The 19,157-nt window shown below is 51.8% G+C and overlaps 1 protein-coding gene across 1 annotated transcript in view; it reads right to left on the bottom strand.

Annotated features, from left to right (window-relative positions):
• Positions 1–15,148, bottom strand: part of Myo15a (myosin XVA) — a 58,567-nt gene extending 43,419 nt beyond the window's left edge. Inside the window, exons 1-11 of the mRNA NM_001427826.1 lie at positions 10,219–15,148; positions 8,463–8,545; positions 7,829–7,892; positions 6,855–6,964; positions 6,500–6,574; positions 6,217–6,307; positions 3,063–3,068; positions 2,689–2,792; positions 2,510–2,573; positions 1,558–1,671; positions 977–1,138 (exon numbers count right to left, since the gene is read on the bottom strand). Of these exons, the coding sequence (NP_001414755.1) occupies positions 977–1,138; positions 1,558–1,671; positions 2,510–2,573; positions 2,689–2,792; positions 3,063–3,068; positions 6,217–6,307; positions 6,500–6,574; positions 6,855–6,964; positions 7,829–7,892; positions 8,463–8,545; positions 10,219–13,794 (4,449 nt within the window). The 5' untranslated portion in view covers positions 13,795–15,148. The remainder of the gene's footprint in view (positions 1–976; positions 1,139–1,557; positions 1,672–2,509; positions 2,574–2,688; positions 2,793–3,062; positions 3,069–6,216; positions 6,308–6,499; positions 6,575–6,854; positions 6,965–7,828; positions 7,893–8,462; positions 8,546–10,218) is intronic.
• Between the last annotated feature and the right edge of the window lie 4,009 nt (positions 15,149–19,157).

Here is a 19,157-nt window from a genome sequence, read left to right as displayed (position 1 = left end):
CCCCTCTGGAGTCCCTATTCCATTCCCCCTCCCCCTGCCTCTATGACAGTGTTCCACCACTCACCCACTCCTCCCTCCCATCTCCTCACCCGGCATTTCCCTACACCCTTCCCAGGACCAAGGGCCTCTCTTTTCATTGATGCCCAATAAGGCCATCCTCTGCTACATATGTGGCTGGAGCCATGTGTACTCTCTGGTTGGTGGTTTAGTCTCTGGCAGCTCTGAGGGGTCTGTTTGATTGATATTGTTGTTCTTCCTATGAGGTCGCAAACCCCTTCAGCTCCTTCAGAGGCTTTGAGACTTTAAGTGCTCAAGCTATGCCCACTGTGAAACACACCCAGTCTCTTCCTCGCTGCTTGTGGATCAAGATATAGAACTCTCAGCCCCTCCGGCACCATGTCTGCCTGCAAGCTGCCATGTGTCCTGCCTTGGTGATAATGGCCTGAACCTCTAAAACTGTAAGCCAGCCCTAATTAAACTAAGGCAAAGCCCAAGCTACCCTCAAGCTCAGTGTGTAGCTGAGGATGAACTTCTGTCTTCCCTTTCTCCACCTACAGGGGTACAGCACCCACTTGATTTTATGGCAAGATGAGCATCAAGTCCAGGACTTCTTGTATGCTACCCAAGCATCTTATCCAGCAAGCTATATCCCCAGCCTAGAGAGACAGGTCTCTCTTAAAAACAACTAAAACATCCACAAAGTATAAGAGAAGACAGACAAACTGCTTAAAAGTAGCTTTAAAATAATCTACGTGGCAATGCCTCCAAAGAAAAATACCAGAACTCAGCAAAATCAAAACATAAGCAATAGGTTTTTGGTTGTCTACAAATAACCGTCTGACTTTTCTTACACATATGAAGGATTCTCAGATATGGTGAGAGAAGAATAGGCCGAGGCGGAAGAAGCACACAGGCATCGTGTGACAGAGAGGAAGTGCACAGGCTGGCACTTTAAGAGGCTCTGAGCACCTCTTACCTCGTGTTTCTCAAAATAGACATTGCCCAGATGTAAAATGGAGGCTAGGATGCGGAAGATGCTGTCCTGGTCCTCACTGGTGAAGCCGAGCACCTCCATAGCAGCCAACAGGCGGCGGAAATCATCTGCGTCGCTCTTACCGGCGATCTCACAGTTCCCACCCTGGTTGGGGCAGGGGCTGGGGTCAGTGTCCAGTTCTCAAGCTGAGGTCCCATCAGGTCTTGCTTTCCAGGAGGTTCTGAGAGGACTCAGGAGAGCTTCATAGACCGTGAGGAGGAGTAGGGCTTGCCATCTGACCATAGCATTAATGAAGGGTGGCCCACAAGCCAGTACTAAGCCATGGCATGTATTTCTCACCCACACCTCTCCCTAGAGGTGTTATGTTGTCCCCATTTCCCAGAATAGGAAACTGAAATCCAGAGAGGGGACATGGAGTCCCATCCCATTGGTTGTGAAGAGAGGAAAGATCTAGCAGGCTCCTCTCTCTATGGAGGCCTGATGTCCCTGTCACAGCTGCCAGGAGCTGTGGGGCTTTGGGACTTTGGAGCCACAGAGCTGGGTGACCCCTTGTGCATACTCACCTGGTTCAGGTAGTAGTAGGTCTCAGCCTCCTGCAGGCTGAAGGCCTGCCTCAGTTGGGCGGGGAGGCCGGCCAGCAGCTCATAGAAAATATGATAATTTCTCTCATTTTTGGCCTGCAGGGGAAGCAAGGTGGATACAGAAAAGAGTGACCCCCTCAGGCACTTATCCAGGTTCAGGTGGGCACATAAAAACGTGTCAACACACAGGGACCTGTAGGTTGACTGGCATCTCTGGGGTGAGGCCCCAGGGCATCTTGGTGTGATGGGGTGCTGGCCTTGCTTTAGAAAAAATAGTAATAAACCCAGCCATTTTTCTCTTATGTACAGTAGACCTGTACACCAGAAAACACACAACTCTATGACTCGCGCGTGCACACACAGGGCTTTAGATGGTTCAGTTATCCCATTTGGCTGAGGTCTTCTTGAATCCCAAGCCCCCATGGGACAGCATGGGGACAGACCTCACAGAACCCATCTGCCACCCAGAGTCATTTAGTTAGTTAAAGGGTAATGTGTTCCACAGATGAAGCACTGATGGGTAGGGTCGTGATGGGGAATGAAGGACTGCATAAGGTAAGACTTCCTTGAGCAAGGAAGGCTTGGAGCGCGTAAAGTGTTGGGCTACCCTTGTTTCCCTGTGTTCTTGAGGTGGAGGACAGTCTGTTATCTCTTGGGTAGGGATGAGCCAACCAGGATGTTGGGGTAGAAGAAGGGAGGTCACAGGCTCAAGGACATAGACAACGTGCATGCACAAAGTCTACATATATATATATATAGATACGTGCATATATGTATACATAGCTCCATATGTACACATGTATTTGTGTGTGTGTGTGTGTGTGTGTGTGTGTGTGTGTGTGTGTGTGTGTGTAGTATACTTATGTACTTAGGTTTGTTCAACCCAAAGCCAGGCTCTGAGCATTGGTGCCACACAGGCCTCTGGCCTGCTTACCTGGAACACGATCCTTGATTTCTCCAGCAGGTACTGAGAGGTTATGGCACCACAGATCACACCCCTGGGGAAGAACAGTCAGGTCTTGGGGACTGAGGTGACCCCCTTAGCCTTGGTTCCTGCTGTGGGCCACCAAGGACTCTGCAGAACCTCTGAACTTCTGCCACAGCTCCACTCACCCTTCCAGAAAGATTTCCACAAACTTCCCAAAGCGGCTGGAGTTGTCATTCCTGACGGTTTTGGCATTACCAAAGGCCTCCAGGAGAGGTGTTGCCTCCAGGATCTGGACCAGGAAGGAGAGGTTGGGGGAGAGAAAGATGGGCAATGGGCTGCAGGCATGACTCTAGATACCCAAACAGAGGCCTTCCCTGGGAGCCCTCCCTTTGGAGGGACGACCCGAAGTAGATTCCTTATAGAACTCCAGAGTCTCCTCTCTGTCCCTCCCAGCCCCACCCACATGGTTAGCTCCAAGCCCTGTGCTCCCTCCCCTGACTGCCCTGACTGTGGCTTGCCCATACGCACAGGCCTTTATTATACACACACACCAGCATACCTTTATCTTCAGAGATGTTGGTGAAACCGGAGCGGGAACAAGAGACAACAAAAGTAAGTCACTAACAAGACCAGACACCTCTCCCTCCAGGAAGCCAGGAGCTTTGGACTGTGGAGAAACTGGTAGACCCTTTTAGGTCCCTGTTGTAAATTCTGTGAGCCTCCAAGACCCAAGGTCAAGGGACTGAAGCATGGCCTCAGGGAGGTGCTTGCCACAAGGCCCAGGCATACACTATTCTTTTGGTCTCATAACTGACTCCTGCCATCCATCTCCCAGGTTCCTCTCTCACATTTCCTTGTTCTTACGTCCTCTGCTTGGCACAGTCACCACCGGGTTCTTAGAAGCCCATCCCATCCCTCTGGCACCTACCCTATCAGGGCTAACCTCAGTCCTGCTCTGTCCTCCGAGTCCAGGCCTTATCTCATTGCTTGCTGCCTCCCCTTCTTCAGTGTGGCCCTCCTACCTCACCAGTCCACAGACATCTACACCCACCCCTGCCTCAGGACATCTACACCTGCAGATCCTTGTGCCTGGAGCACCTGCATGCTTCTCTCTCCTCTTTCAGGGAGCCTCTGCGGGCTCCTGTTCCTCCGGGTACTTGGCACCTCAACAAATACACTTCCCTGCGTATTACCTGTGTCCCTGTAGGAAACCAGCTCTGTAGATGAGGACACTTGAGTCCCAGTCTCTGCACAGGGCTAATGGATTCATAGCAAGCCCTCAAAAGTTTTCTAAACAGGTGAAAACAAGGAGCCTAGCATCTCATGAGCAGAACCACCCAGGGCGATCACAGCTAACTGTGGTACCCAGCTATAAGTACCTACTGTGTGCCCAACATTTTGCCTTGTCAATTATTCTGCCTTTCCCCACCACTCACTGCTAGGTATGGGCTTCATGGCTTCGCAAGAGCTAAGGAAATGCTCTGCCACTGAGCCACACATGCCCTCCCCAACCTTTCATTTATTTTCAGTTTGAGGCAGTATCTCATGTTATAGCCCAGGTAAGCCTTGGGTTCATGACCCTCCTATCTCAGCCTCTCTAGTCTCCGGGGCAGTAGATCTGTGCCACCACACCCTAATTTTTGTTTATGTAAGTCTCCTATACACAGGTGCTAACATCATTGCTGTCTCGAAAACTCAGAGTCTGGGATGTAGAGAGGTGCTGTGGGATACGCAGAGCATCCAAGTCCAGGAGAGTGGGTTCCAAGCAATGCCTGGTGAAAAATACTCAGTATGCATAGAGCATTGCCTATGGTTAAGTCACGTCTTCAGGAAGACGTTTTGTGGAGAAGTAGTTTGGCGGCCCAGTTTCACAGTGGTGGCAGTGCCTTTCTGTTTACACCCACACCCGGTCCGGTACCTGCGGAGCTCCCAGTAAAGAGCAGCAGAGGGTGGGACTGCCTGCGAGTGTTCATAGTCAAATTCAGTAGGGCATTGTTCTACACTGTCCTTTAGTCTGGAGACCCTGGAAGGTTCCAGAGGGTGTGTGGCCTCTTCTCTGCTCTTGGTACCCAGCATAGGACAGGACATGAAGCAAGAAAACTCTGGAGGGGGTGTCTCATGGGCTAGGACCTATAAACATTGTGGGGGAAGAGAAGATCCCATGTTGTGTGGTTGGGTCCAGTGGGGATACATGACCAAAGCTATTCCATGAGTTGGACTTTTCTGAAATGAAGAAGGTACCACAAACACCATTTTGCTGACTGGAGTGTATGGGGGATGGGACAAAACATGCCCATAGGTTCTGACCCTAGATCCAGCCATGCCTGAAACTGACCCTAGATCTTTCCTGTCCAGTGTCCCCATGCTGTGTGCCTGGTCCAGAAACTCTTAGACCTGAGATGTCATATACCCTCACTCGTCTTCTCCATACCGTTGCCGTGGTATATAAATTCCTGCCCTATCACCTCATGTGGGGGCCTTGGGTAGGTCATTTTTCTTCTCAGACATGCGATTTGCCAGGGAGGCCATGAGACTCTGTGGAGGCAGATGGAAGACACCTGGCCCAAGGAAGAACTCATGGAGCCCACTCTCTCCCTGCCTCATCATGGGCTCTCCCAGCCATGTAGAAGAAAGCGAAAACTGCCCAGAGCAGAGAGGGCCTAGGTCAACCACCAAGAGTCCCTGCCAAGATGGCCATTTGCCAACTTTCATGGGCCTAGGGCTGGCAACTTTGAGAGTCTGAGCCTTGTCCTCTCCTGAGCCCCACATTCCCATCGCCTCTGAGTAGACATCTGATGGGCACATTTTCTCAGCAGCCCCTCTTCGTCCGTTCTGCCTGTGGTTACTCTTAGTTTAGCTCTTCTCACACTTGTCCGGATCCTTCAGCCAAGCCCCTAGCTCCCTTTGCCCTGCCCCTGAATGCATCCTTGTATACTGACACCACAGTCCCTGGCTTCTCTGATCCTGATCCGCACTCCACATTACTGTTCTATGTCCTGTGGGAAGCCGAGACCTGCTTGCACCTTTGCACAAGATCTTTCCTCAGCCTCCTCAGTCATCTCCGCCTGCGTAGGGCCTCATCACTGTCTCATTGCCTCAATAATGATGCTCCCAGCTGTTTTTCTCGACATACACTAATACTACTTTCCCCCAGTATACACGATTTACTTAACAGTTAGATTTTCTTCTTCTTCATCCCTGCCCTAGAGTGTAACTCCCACGAAGTTATAAATATTCTGTCCTGAGATGTTCCGTTCCTTGCTTAAGGCCTCAGTAAACCTTTACTGAGGGAATGGATTTCCAAAAGCAGTGTCAGATTGCAGGATGTATGTTCTCATGTCTGTCTGTGAGCCTGAAGTCCGTTGTTGCCTCTGCCTCATGCTGTGGCTACACTTGAACCTGTTCGGCATCTATGAGACTATGGCGGTCTTGGGCCATAACTGAAAAGACTGGAGGTCAGGCTGGAGATACTAGAAAGAAAAAATGGCTTCCCTGTCTATCCCCAGGAGCTTCCCTGGGGAAAATGGGAGACAGAGAAGCCCTGCATGGAGTCACCCCTGCTGGCCTATCTGGAATTCCATCTCGTTCACTCAAGTGCACATACAAGATCCTGACCCCCTGGGGGGAGGGGGTGTTGCTCAGAGAGGGCTAGGCTAGGGATCCTAAGGAAACAGGGCAGGGCAACCACATGATGGCTGGACGGTAGGTCTCACCTGCTGCATGACGTCCCGTCTCTGGTTCATGGCAGCTAGGCAGCGCAGAAGCAGCTTCGTAGCCTCAGTCTTTCCAGAGCCACTCTCCCCACTGGTGGGCATAGGGTCAAAGCATCAGCTCCCCTCTGCCTCTCCATGTGCACTCCAACCCAGGAGCCATGCAGTGGCCCAGAGGCACCCAGTATTCTTCCCGTCTTCCCATCTCACCATCTAGATGTCTGGATGCAAACCTACGGCCTAAGGTGCCCCTAACTGTCCCCCACCTGAGCACAGCCTGACTCACCTGATGATGACACACTGGTTTTGTTTGGCATCAAGCATTTTGGCGAAGGCGAGGTTAGCAATTGCAAAGAGGTGCCTGGAGAGACAGTCATTAGGTGTCACTGTCTCTGACAGTTAGTTTCCACAGTCCCAAGACTGTGGGTTGGGGAGAAGGGTATCTCTGTTCAGCCAGCAGCCAACACTGCCCACTCCTCACCCCCAGTCAGAGCTACAGTGGCCTCTAGAGAGGGACTGTGCCGTGCCTGGGGAGAGATTGACCTGAGTTGTGGGCTGAAAGGCATCCAAGGGCTCCCCGAGCTCAGAAGTGGACCTGGAACAGCCCAGGACAACACCCTCCACATCCCATAGGTACTCACGGGGGATTTTCTCCTAGGGCGCGCCCGCTGTACTGCTGCACCTGCTCTGGCCCGTAGATGGCAAACATTCGATATGGGTTCACCGACACCAGAATACTGCCGATATAGGTCTGTTAATGGACAGTGACCTCAGTGACAAGGTTATCGTGGCTACCTGTGGCCCCCTCTTTATGCTCTCGAGTAAGGAGTCCCTTACCCATGCGACATGTGTCTGGCTGCCTGGTCTCATCCTATCACCAAGCCCTCTACAGCCCAAGAAGGCCTGCGTTCTAATGGAATCCTGGACTATGCACAGGCTGAAGTTGTAAGTGTGGAGTGAACCAAGCCCCACAGTCTTTTTTTTTTTTTTTCTTTTTCTTTTTTCTTTTTTTCGGAGCTGGGGACCAAACCCAGGGCCTTGCGCTTGCTAGGCAAGCGCTCTACCGCTGAGCTAAATCCCCAACCCCAAGCCCCACAGTCTTAATCGGGTCAAGATAGCACTGTAATCTCCCGACCACCTCGTTTATTCATGGCCAGGCCCAGGCTGCAAGGCGTTTCTGCCCCCTGCCAAGGTCAACCATGACTGCTGATTGTTAGGACAGGGAAGCAGGGAGCCCATGTGCCCCAGAGTCATTAAAGCCCTACAGGGGGGGAGCAGGAGAGATGGCTCACTGTTCAAGAGCACTGACTGCTCTTCTAGAGGGCCCGGGTTCAATTCCCAGCACCCACATGGCAGCTCATAACCGCCTGTAACTCCAGCTCCAGAGGATCTGACACTTTCATACAAACCTACATACAGGACAAAACACCAAACTACATGAAATAAACATGAATAAATCGTTTTAAAGTCCTACAGGTGCATATGCCTATCAGAAGTGGCTCCAGGCCTCAGGCCCTCTCTCCCGTAGTTCTGGGGTCACACGGTCCTCCATCTTTCCGACTATCCCTAGTCTAGAATCCAAACAGGTCGTTGTGCTGGCAAGCCCCGGACTTACATAGATGAGGTTTCTCTCAAATCTGGTCTTTAGGTTGGTTAGCACAGTGGTCTCTTGGAGGTCCCTGGAAGGACAGAGAGGTACTGTGAGGGTCCCAGTCCTGACACAGGCTCCACCCTACTTGACATGGTGTCTTGGTCAGGTGTGTCTGGGATCGAGCTCATCTCTGCCACTGACCAGTTATGAAACTTGGGCAAGATAGTTCATCTTGTGCCTCAGTTTTTTCATCTGTCCAATGGAGTGGCAAACATCATAGCCACTTCATGGGACCTCGGAGGACACTGGGGCAGAAGACATAAGACTGAATAACAGTCGGAGAGCTTTAGAGACTTCAGACACCTGCCAGTCACAGCTGCTACCCAAATCTTGTAGATGAGAAACTGAAGCACTGCAGGGAAATGCTATGTCCATGGCTGTCTAGCTAGTAAATGATGCGGCTGAGGTCTGAACCAAGGGCTGTCTACCTCATAACGCTTTGGGTTGCACACATTTGTCTGGTGTGACACTTGATGACACCATTTGCAAATAGGGAAACTGAGGCTCTGGCGATTTCCAGAGCACCAGGTGGATAGCCCAGCACTAAAGCTGGGAGTATAGGAATCCTACTAGGCCACCTCCCTCCCCCTCCACTTACTCCAGCTGTGTCATGTCCTCCACACCATCTTCCCTGTGCTGCTCACGGGACCGCACAGAAGGCAGGTTGCGTATGGAGTGCATCTGTGAGAGAGGGGTGGAGGGACAAGCTGGAGGCCTGGGTGGACCCTGGCTTCGACATACCAGGCACCTGCTCCCATTGTCAGAGAGGAACTTCAAGGTTAGCTATGGAAGGTCTTTCCACCTCCTTGTCTTAGAGTTCACGTGAGTCTGTGTGTAAAGCATCCCGGACTGAGCATGCTTATGAGCTGCAAGTGTACTGAACACACACAAGCACACACACACAAACAAGAGTAAGAGTCTGTCCCCTTCCCATCTCTGTCCTCTCAGTGTCCCTACCCTGCTCCTCATGACCCCATGTGTTTGCTTGTGTGACAGCTTGATGGATACTTGTGTCATGGTGCACAAGGCCCCAGGATGGAACCAGCTCCTGCTCGGGTAAGTATATAGACACTGCACATGGGCCTCCTGGAGCGGCTGCCGTTCTCACAGCTCCCATACATATCTCTATGCTTTTAGTATGCTGTGGCTACATGCAGGCCCGTGTGCTTGATTGAGGGCATACACTACATAGGTACTCTCAACATCCACTTGGAATGTGCCAGCCAGCAGCAGTTAGGGTCCTCCCACCTTAAGGACATTGGAGAGTGGGAGTCCTGGTGTCAGCTTGGGGCTGACAGAGCTCCACAGCGCTCATTATGTGCACACATGTGCGTGCACAAAGGGGAGGCTGATGGTGCACACCTCCGTGGATGCCATGTCTGCTGAGACTTGGCACATGCCTGCTTTCCGTGTTTGCCCATGGTATTCACTCATGCACATTCAGGCACATGGACCTGCAAGGCCCCGTGTAACTGTGAGCACACACGTGTGCAGCCCTGGCCTTTCCCGCCCTGGTGCACCCTCCCAAGGCAAGGGAAGAGGATACAGGAGGGCCTGCATACAACACGCCCTCACGCTGTTAAGTAGGGTGCAGCGAGTATCAACCCTTCCGGCCCTGGCCTCCAGCCCACCCGTCAGCTCACGTGCTTGCCGGTGGCCACAGACCCTGAATAATTCAGCCACTCACGTATTCCAGAGTGAGGAGGGCCCAGGCATCCTTGCCCCTCACCCCTGGGCACCCTGTGCCCCGCTCCCGCAATGCTGCAGCCCACACAGCACGGGGCACCCGTCGTCGGGGCCAGGGTCCCCCTAGCAGCCAGGCTGCCCCAGTTGCCATTGGAGCCAGCTTGCTGCCTGCTGTGTGGGGCCCACGTCCGCAGAGGTGGAGAAACGCCGCCTATCATGGCTTGCTCCACCCATTCTGGGTGTCCCCAGGGAGGCTAGAGTGATCATCCACCTCCTTCAAGGGCCACCCAGCATTCAGCTCACCTTCTGCCACGTTTGTGGCAGCCAGTCTAGAACTCCCTGCAGACAGGCTGCCTGCCTAGACTCCACAGACTCCTGGCTTCTGAGTCTGTTTCTCTACACTGTAACGATGAAGTCAGAAAGTAGGAACCTGTGCCTCTACCCTCATATCTAGTCTTCTCACCCAGGGCCTGCCTATGCTGCACACTCCTTTGTTCAAGTCCAAGATGCCCTGTAAAGTCCAGGCAGTTCTCCCCACCTTTGGAAGGGAGACAGAGGTCCACGTAGACCACCACTTGCCAGGGCTGTGCGTGACTCCTCCGGCTACCTCCTGTTCTGGTTCCTAGGCCAGAACTCCCAACCCCACCCTCTGACTTGTGCCTCCATACCTTGTTCTGCCAGCTTCGGGAACCAGTCTTTTTCCAGAGGTCCTTGGGAGACTGGCAGTCACCTCCATGGCCCCGGAGGGGGGATGGAGAGGAGAGGGTATGTATTCGTGGCCAGGGAGAGTGAGTATCTGCTGGTGACCAGAGGCGGGGCCAGCGTAGACTACAGGCTTGAGTTGCTGGGCCATGCTCTGGGTCTTGGTCTGAGTGCTCTGGGGGCTGCAGAGGAGCAGACCCTTTTTGCTGGAAGGAGCTCAGCCCACGTACCTGAGGCATGACAACTGCAAAACGCCCAGGTTTGTCCCGGAGCTGTTTACCAGCTTTGAGCAAGGACCCCGGGGCTCTAGTGGGGGCCAAGGGAGCTGGGGTTCTAGACACTGTCTTCCAGCGGTGCCATTGTGGCCATGTGGCCCTTGACTGCTTACATGTGACCAGTGGGTATGAGGCGCTGGGTCGTAAAGCCTTCCTCTCTGAGACAACAGTTTTGTTGGGAGGTGTGTTCAGGGTCTCAGGCTCAGCTGATGGCTGAGGGTCCTCTGAGATGACCACTTCTTCAGGATTCTCCAAGCTTGGGTTGGCTGACTTGGTGAGTTGCCCTGGCCCTGGGTCATGGTGTTGGCCCAAGAAGATACCAGTTAAATTGGAGGCTTGGTCCTCAGGCCGTGGTTCACATGAAGGGCTTGTGTGCTCAAGCAATGGGTTTTCAGGCACAGGAGGGGGCCTGGAGAATCCTCTAAGGCTGCCTACACCTTCTGGCCATGGAGAAGGCGGGCGCTGGGTAGTAGCCATATCTACATCCCAGCTGGGGGCCAATGGGGGAACTGTCCATGGTGTCTCAGAGTCCTCTGGTTCACGCTGGTTCTCTTGGTGCTCCAAAGACCCCGCCGTTGCCCCCCAGGGCCCAGCACTGGGTGGCGGGTGGTAGGCCCTATGTATCCATGGCTTCACAGCTCTGGTAGGTGGCTCGCTAAGGCGTCGCCAGGTCCGTGGAAGGCGTGAGGGCAGGTTGAGGGATCGGTGCCGGGGGTGTTTCAGGAGTGGGGGTGGTGAGGGTGGTCGGGGCGAACCTAGCACTGGTGAGCGGGGTGGGCCCAGGCGCCCAGAGGTTCGATGTAGAGAGAAGGTCTCCCGAAGTGACTGAGGCCTGCGTGGAGGGGGTGGGAAGGGAGGTTGGAAGGGGCCCCTTCGTAGGGACAACTGAGGAGACAAGTGCCCCAATGGTGAGTGGTAGCCCTGGCCTGGCAGGCTCCTCAGAGAGGGCTGGGGTGAGGGCAGATGGGGCCTTCTCCTTGATCCTATCAGGGAAGGTCTAGGGAAACCATAAGCTGCCCCCCGACTACGGGAAGCCCTGAACGAGGGTCGGGGTACAGGAAAGGCCATAAGGTCAGGGGCAACTTCTGGGCTTGTTCCAGGGGGTTCAGCAAAGCCCCACCAATTTGCCTGGAGTGGAAAAGGCACATGAGCTGGGGCAGCCCAGGGTGGTGGATGCTGGCGGAGGGAACCATAGGGTGAGCTGTAGGGAGAAGCTAGCCTTGGAGGCCTGGAAAGGGGCGGAGAGAAGGGTGGGGTCAATGGAGAGGCGGGGCTGGGAGATGGCCCAGGCATTGGGGGAGAGATGAGAGCACTCCAGTGGGTGAGGGTCCTTGGTGCAGGCCTGGGTGAGGGTGGGCCGTGGGAGTTATTGTTGTTGCGAGCTTGTGGCTGACTGCGTCTCAGCACAATGGGCGTGTTGGGCCGATCAGGGTCCATGCCAGCCAGCTTGTAGCCAAAGCGTTTGTAGGCTGCCTCCCTGACTGGGGGCCGCCCGCCTCGGGCCTTCTGGCTGCCCCTGAGCCGTGGAATGGGCTTCTTTTCTGAGAGTGTCTTTTTGAGGAACCGTGCCAGTGAGGTAGCTGGGCGTGGTGTTGGGGGGCCAAACTCAGGGCCAAAGCCTAGGCCTTGGCGGGCACCAAAGGCTGACAGGGCCCGTTGTAGGTTTCGCTGGCGTGGTGTGAGGAAGCTCCAGTAAGGGTGGGTGTAGGGCATCGTGGGCACTGGGGGCATTTCCTCCTCCTCTTCCTCTCCCTCTGCATCCCCTAAAGGCAGAGGAATGTCGAGGGAGGGTGGCAGGGGAACCTCTAGCTTCTCTTTCCCAAACAGCTTCACCTGAGGCCGTGGGAAGAGGCGGAACTTTCGGATGAGGGACAGTTTGGATCTGGCTGGTTTGTCCATACCTTGCTGCTCGAAGAAGGCGGCACTGGGCAGACGGAAGGAGGTGCTCTGACGTTCTCTGCCTATTTCTTCAGGTTCCTCCAGCTCTGCAATGTCGTCCATAGGGTGAGCATATGGGTTGTGGGGCGACATTATGGGTGGTGGCACCCAGGGGTACATAAAAGCTGGCTCTTCTGGATAGACATAGGGCACCCCTGGGGGATAGATGGCCTCGGCCCCACCGCCATAGATGCCTTCAGCATAGGGAACCCCATAGGGATCAAAGTAGGGTATGTCATAAGGAGTGTCATGTGGAAAGTCATAGGGAGGATAGGGCATGTGGTGAGTTGCATAGGGATCCAGGTAGTAGCTGTATGGGTAGGCCTCATCCTCAAAGCTGTCATGGTAGCTGTATGGAGATGAATACCCCGATGGGGGCGCATATGGGGGCTCTAAATCATCGTAGCCGTAGCCGTAGCCATAGCCATACGCAGGGTAGAGGGTGTCACCATAGTAGTCAGGGTGGTAGTAGTTGTACGGGTCTCCGGATGGGTACCCGTAGTCGTCGTAAGGTGGCCAGGCCGGGCTGTACCCACCGAACCCAGCCAAATAGGGCTCCTGCTCCTCGTAGTGATATAGCGACTGCTGGTCATAGTAGTCGTCACCTTCCCGATGGTAGTCGTAATATTCGCCCAGGTCCTGGAAGCCCTCGAGCCCGTACAATGACTTTCGGGAGCCTGCATGCCGAAATGGGGCCTCGTCTTCAAAGGGCAGGAAGCCCACGGGCTCTCCGGAGGAGTAGATGCTGTGGCTGCGGGGGAACCTGCGGAGTCTGCCTCCATGCCGCAGGATCTCAGCACCCGACGGGAAGGGCAGCTTACGGGAGCCCACTCGGGAGCTGGAGCGCTGGAGCCAGGCGTCCAGTGTGGCCTGCTCACTGCCTGACTCCTCCGCCTTCTTGAGGAGGAACTTCTTGGTCAGCCAATTGATAGCTGTGGACGCCTTGCTAAGTGACTGGGCACGAGGCCTCAAGCGGCCATAGCCGCGTCGTCCGGGGAAGCGGATGACCATGAACGAGGGCTTCTTTCCCTTCATCGCCCGCTTCTTTTTGCCCACACGCATCTGCGTCATGAGCTTGGATGTGGACTTGAGAACAGTACGGGCCTTCTTCTTGCGTTTGGTCTTCTGCGGGCCAGTGTGGAGGCCCCAGAAGAAGGCTGATGCACTCCGGAACTGACCTTTCTTGGAGATCTTGGGCGTGCGATCTCGGAATCCCATGAAGAGCCGAGATGTGCCCTTGAGGCTCCGTTTGGGTTTCTCAGGCTCCGGGGCCTTCTTCCCCTTCTTCCCTTTCTTTGCTTTCTTCTCCTCATCTTCCTCTTTCGCCATGGTGGCCTCTGCCTGATGATGCCTGGGGCAGGTGTCACAGGTTCAGGGGCTTGGAGACACTGCTTGGAGACCAGCTAGGTCTTGCTTGTAGCTGGACCTACAGTCTCTCCTCAGTGTCTGAGCAGCTGGGACTGGCTGGGTGGCATGGAGAGGGAGGATCCATAATTCATCCTCTAGACCAGCCTTGGGTTTCACCTTTGAGAGGTGGTGGAAAGTGCTTGGGTGTTGTTTTCTAGTGAGGGTAGACTGAGAGGCCTGTGCTGGGGCAGCAGTTTGCTTTAAAGTCACCATGGCAACAACTTGCTCACTCTGGCCAAGCCCTCCCGTGTCTTAGCTGGCTCAGTTTTACAGAGCAGGCCATTAATCTCCAGAGAGGGACATCATCTGCCTGCCCTAGACCCTTTGCATGGTCCCAAAGTGGACTCAGGTCTCCCGAAGCCAGGATAGAATGATCACGACCCACCACATCACCTCGGAGGGGAACTAGAAGTGAGGAGAAGCAGGTGCCCAGGGCTGTGGCCAGTGTAACAGGAGCTGCCAACTCCAGCGAGCTGAATAATACATCAGGGAGAGCCCAGCTCCTGGCTCATACAGCACCGCAGGGTGATGTCTCTGCAGGTCATGAGGAGGGGCAGAACACGGAGGAACAAAAACGGAGCTTGATCCAGCTCTCCAGCCCTAAGCTTGATCGACTTCCTAGCCCCAGGAAGGCCCTTTGCCCTCTCTGCGCTGTGGCTTCCTTTCTGTAGAGTGGGAGGGACAGGCTGTGCCCCGCTTCTTTCATTGGGAAGAGGAAGACCTGATGGACAGCTGGGCAGTTTACAAGGCAGGAGGGGTCTCTTGGTGGTTCCTTACCACTTGCAGACCCATGCTATTGGGGGTGTGGAGCCAGGAGGCTTGTTCCTGCTCTGGATCTGATCCACAGCAATTCACAGTCAAGGAAGGAGAGGAGGAGGAGAAGGGAGAGGAGGATGGGGGAGAGAAGGAAGAGGAGGAGGGAGAGGAGGAATAATAGGTAGCTAGTCAGGCTTAACAGACTTGGGGGGCATTAGAATGGACCCCCCACCATGTTTTGAAATAGGGATTTCCCTGATAACCAATTTTTAGAAAGGTGCAATATGCCAATTGACCTTATTAGAAGTGAAAGTGCCATGTAGAGAAGGCGCCACAACTCCCCTTAAGACTGAAAGTCCCGTATGAAAGGGAGGAGGGCATGGATAACCAGCTTCTATGGAGGTGCATTACAGGAACACTACTCCTTCCTGATCAGACACGACTCGTTTACAGATGTATTGATTTCATTTACCTACTTTTTTAGTTTTTGAGACAGGGTCTCTCTATGTAACTCTGACTACCCTGAAACTCTCTGTGTAGACTAGGCTGACCTTGAACTCACTGAGATTTTTCTGCCTCTGCCTCCTGAGTGCTGGGATTAAATATTTGCTTATTTTTAAGAAAAAGTTCCGGGCTGGAGAGATGGCCCAGTGGTTAAGAGCACTGACTGCTCCTCCAGAGGTCCTGAGTTCAATTCCCAGCAACCACATGGTGGCTCACAACCATCTGTAGTGGGATCTGATGCCCTCTTCTGGTGTGTCTGAAGACAGCTACAGTGTACTTATATATAACAAATAAATCCTTTTTTTATAAAGTTTTTTTTTTAAGATTTATTTATTTATTTATTTTATGTATAGCATTCTGCCTGCATATGTGACTGCAGGCCAGAAGAGGGCACCAGATCTCATTACAGATGGTTGTGAGCCACCATGTGGTTGCTGGGAATTGAACTCAGGACCTCTGGAAGAGCAGTCAGTGCTCTTAACCGCTGAGCCTTCTCTCCAGCCCATAATAAATAAATCTTAAAAAATAAAATAAATACTTAAAAAAAAGTTTCTTGGTTAGGCTTGAAGTCTCCTATGTGGCCTTGAACTTCTGATCCTCTTGACTTCATTTCCAAGTGAGTTACATTTCCAGGCCTAGGTTTTTTGTTTTTTTTTTTTTTTTTTTTGTTCTTTTTTTCGGAGCTGGGGACCGAACCCAGGACCTTGTGCTTCCTAGGTAAGCGCTCTACCACTGAGCTAAATCCCCAGCCCCCAGGCCTAGGTTTTTAAAATTAGCTTATGTATGTATGTATGTAAGTAAGTATGTATGTATGTATGTATGTATGTATGTTGGGGCAGGGTCTCTCTATGTAGGACAGGTTAGCCTCAAATACAGAGATCTATCTGCCTCTGCCTCATGAATGCTGGGATTAAAGGGGTGTGCCAGCATGCCTGGCCAAAATTATAATTCTTTTTAAAAATTCTACTATTAAGTGTCTGGAGAGATGGTTTAAAAATTAAGAGCATTTGTTGCTTCTGCAGAAGACCCCAGGTTTGGTTCTCAGCACCCACAAGGCTGCTCACAACCATCCATAACTGCAATTTCAGGGGATTCAAGCCCTTGCCTTAGTGGGCACTAAGCACTCACAGGACATACATATATACATGCAAGCAAACCGCCCACACATATAAAATAAAATTAAAATTAAAATTTCTGTTGGGGTGGAGGGATGACTCAGCAGTTAGGAGCACTGGCTGCTCTTCCAGAGGACCTGAGTTAAAATCTCAGAACCCACATGGCAGCTCACACAATCTATAACTCTAGTCCCATGGGATCCAATACCCTTCTGGTGTGCAGATGAGCATGCAGACAAAAAACCCATATACAGAAAATAAATAATTGCATGTTTTTCAATTCTACTGTTACATTGTTTGTGGTTGGAAGAGTAAGATCTGTGGCCTGAGGGCAGCCTAGTTCCTAGAGTGACAGCTAGTGTGCATAAAGTCCTGAGCTGTGACTCACCACTGCATAAAATCAGAAATGGCACACGCTTAGTCTTAGTGAGAAGTGGTAGCAAAGTAGTGAAGAGAGAAAACCCAGCATATTAAAGAAACCATGTTGAAGAGGTAGCCCAGCCCTTCAGAGTTCCCAAGCTCTCTGTATATAAGTTGGGCAGCTCACAGTTACTTGTAACTCCAGTTCTAAGGAACCTAATGTCCTCTTCTGGTCTCTGCGGACACTCCTACAATGCATGCTTACACACAGAACATATAAAAATAAAATTTTAAGACAGTAGCCTTGGCTAGCTCAAACTTGCTATGTAGATCACACAGGCCTCAAACTACAGAAATCTACCTCAAAAACTCCACTGGAAATACCTAATTTTCAAGGCTGAGCATGCACAGAAAAAAAGCATGCATTATATAAAGGCCGTGGGACACACTGCCCTTGCGTTTCTGACCTTCCTGGTCCTGGCATGCTTCCTCTCTTGGGAGTGCTTTCTTTCCTGTCCCTCTTCCACAACCATCCATGCATCCCTGTCCAGTTTGTTAATTTTTATATGTATTTGTGATGCAGTGGGTAGGGAATGGGATGCTGAAGAGATGGTAGTTAAGGACTTATTGCTGCCCTAACACTGGACTTTGGACCCCAGCGTACACATCGGGCAGTTCACAAATACAGTAACTCCAGTCAGAGGGGATCCAATGCTCCCAGTTTGGCCTCCATGGACTCCTCTCAACTAAATAAAATAAAATTAAAAAAATTGTTAGATGTAGTAGTGAACGCCTTCAATCCCAGCATTAGAGGGGTAGAGGCAGGCAGATCTTTGTGAGTTTTGAGGTGAGGATGGTCCACAAAGCAAGTTTCATGACAGCCAGCTCAAATAGACTCTGCCTCAAAAGGAAAATAAAAAAAGATTGTGTGCATGTGCATGCCAGTTGAGGGTAATGGAGCTGTGTCTCTTCTTACACCCTTGTGTGGATTCCACAAGTCATTGGACTTGTGTGAGAAGAACCCCTACTTGTTGAGCCATTTTGCTGGCCCTTTTTGTCCAACTTCTTACTCCAGGACACAGAGGCCTGGAGATACCAGTGGACGACCACTGGACTCTGAAGTTCATTCGTGGCAGTTGGTGAGCCACCAGCACATGCCACTTGACATGTGCATAGTACCTGTGTGCGGCTGGAGCTGTGGCAGGAGCCACACCTGGATCCAACCTGTTTCTTTCTATTCCTCAGCATCTTACTTAGTTTTTGTTTTTTAAGATTCATTTTACTGGTATGAATGTTTTGCCCGTAGGTATGTCAGCATACCACGTGCATGTCTGGGTGGCCAGAAGAAGGCATTAAATCCCCCGGAATTAAGAGTTACAGGTGGGGGCGAGCCACCATGGGGGTGCTGGGAATCAAACAAGGTCCTCTGTAAAACAATAAGTAACTGAGCACCGCCTTTAATCCCAGCACTCTGGAGCCAGAGGCAGGTGGATCTCTGAGTTTGAGGCTAACCTGTTCTACAGAGTGAGTTCCAGGACAACCAGGGCTATACAAAGAAACCCTGTCTTGGGGGAAAAAAGCATCAGGTGTTCTAAACTGCTCAGTCATCTCTCTAGCCCCCTCCTCTGTGTGTGTGTGTGTGTGTGTGTGTGTGTGTGTGTGTGTGTGTGTGGTAGGCTTGCTTTCTGTTTCTTCCCCTACTAGGGGACATCCTTGAGTATCAGAATAAGTTTTTGTCTAAAGAAAATCATCTTGATCAAGGCCAAACAAACAAAAACAAGGTCAGGCACGGTGGCACTTGTTTTTAATTCCAGCACTCAGCACTTGGGAGCAGAGGCAGGGGAATCTCCATGAATTTGAGGCACCTGGTCCAGGCTAGTCAGGGCTACATAGAAAGAACTTGTCTCAAAACAAAATAAACAAAACAAAACAAAACAAAACAAAATCAAAAACAAGAATTAAGTTTGTCTAGGCTGTCCCTTTTCTTGTGGCGTCTCGATAAGTGGGAAGACACTGCCCCAAGTGTGCCTCACAAAAGGATGCTTTTGAACTCTTGTTTTCATTAGGTTTATGGTGTTTTCTTTGGAATAAAGTAATAGTGTTAAGAAAAGACAAAAAAGAGACCATTAAGTAACTCTGTAGAAGAGGAAACAAAGATTCTAAGATTGGAGATGGAGGACACCAAGGAAACCCTGGCTTCCAGACACCTCAGGGGCAGTGTGCGCGTGTGAACTGTGAGTTCCAGAGACCGTGCAGCAGCATTCACGGGTCTGAGGACTTCCCAAGCACTGGAAAGGAAGTGGACATGAACTTTCATCCCTAACCAAGAAGCTCTTTGAGATTGACAACCACTTGCAAAGGAAATAGTGGTTTTCTCTAATGGAGTCTCACTGTGTATATAAACTAGCCCTAAGGGTAGGTCCCATGCCTAAAACAAAATGAATTCACTAGTACTTTCCAGATAGGTTTTGTCTCATTTTGATTGTTTTCTTTTAACTTTATTGGCCTTTTGCTTGTAGATATACTATGGTTTCTGATTTTGTGTCTCTG

The sequence above is a fragment of the Rattus norvegicus genome, chromosome 10, assembly GCF_036323735.1.
Source record: "Rattus norvegicus strain BN/NHsdMcwi chromosome 10, GRCr8, whole genome shotgun sequence".
NCBI lineage: Eukaryota > Metazoa > Chordata > Mammalia > Rodentia > Muridae > Rattus > Rattus norvegicus.
The sequence above is the reverse complement of the archived record's forward strand: the minus strand, read 5'-3'. Positions and strand labels throughout refer to the sequence as shown.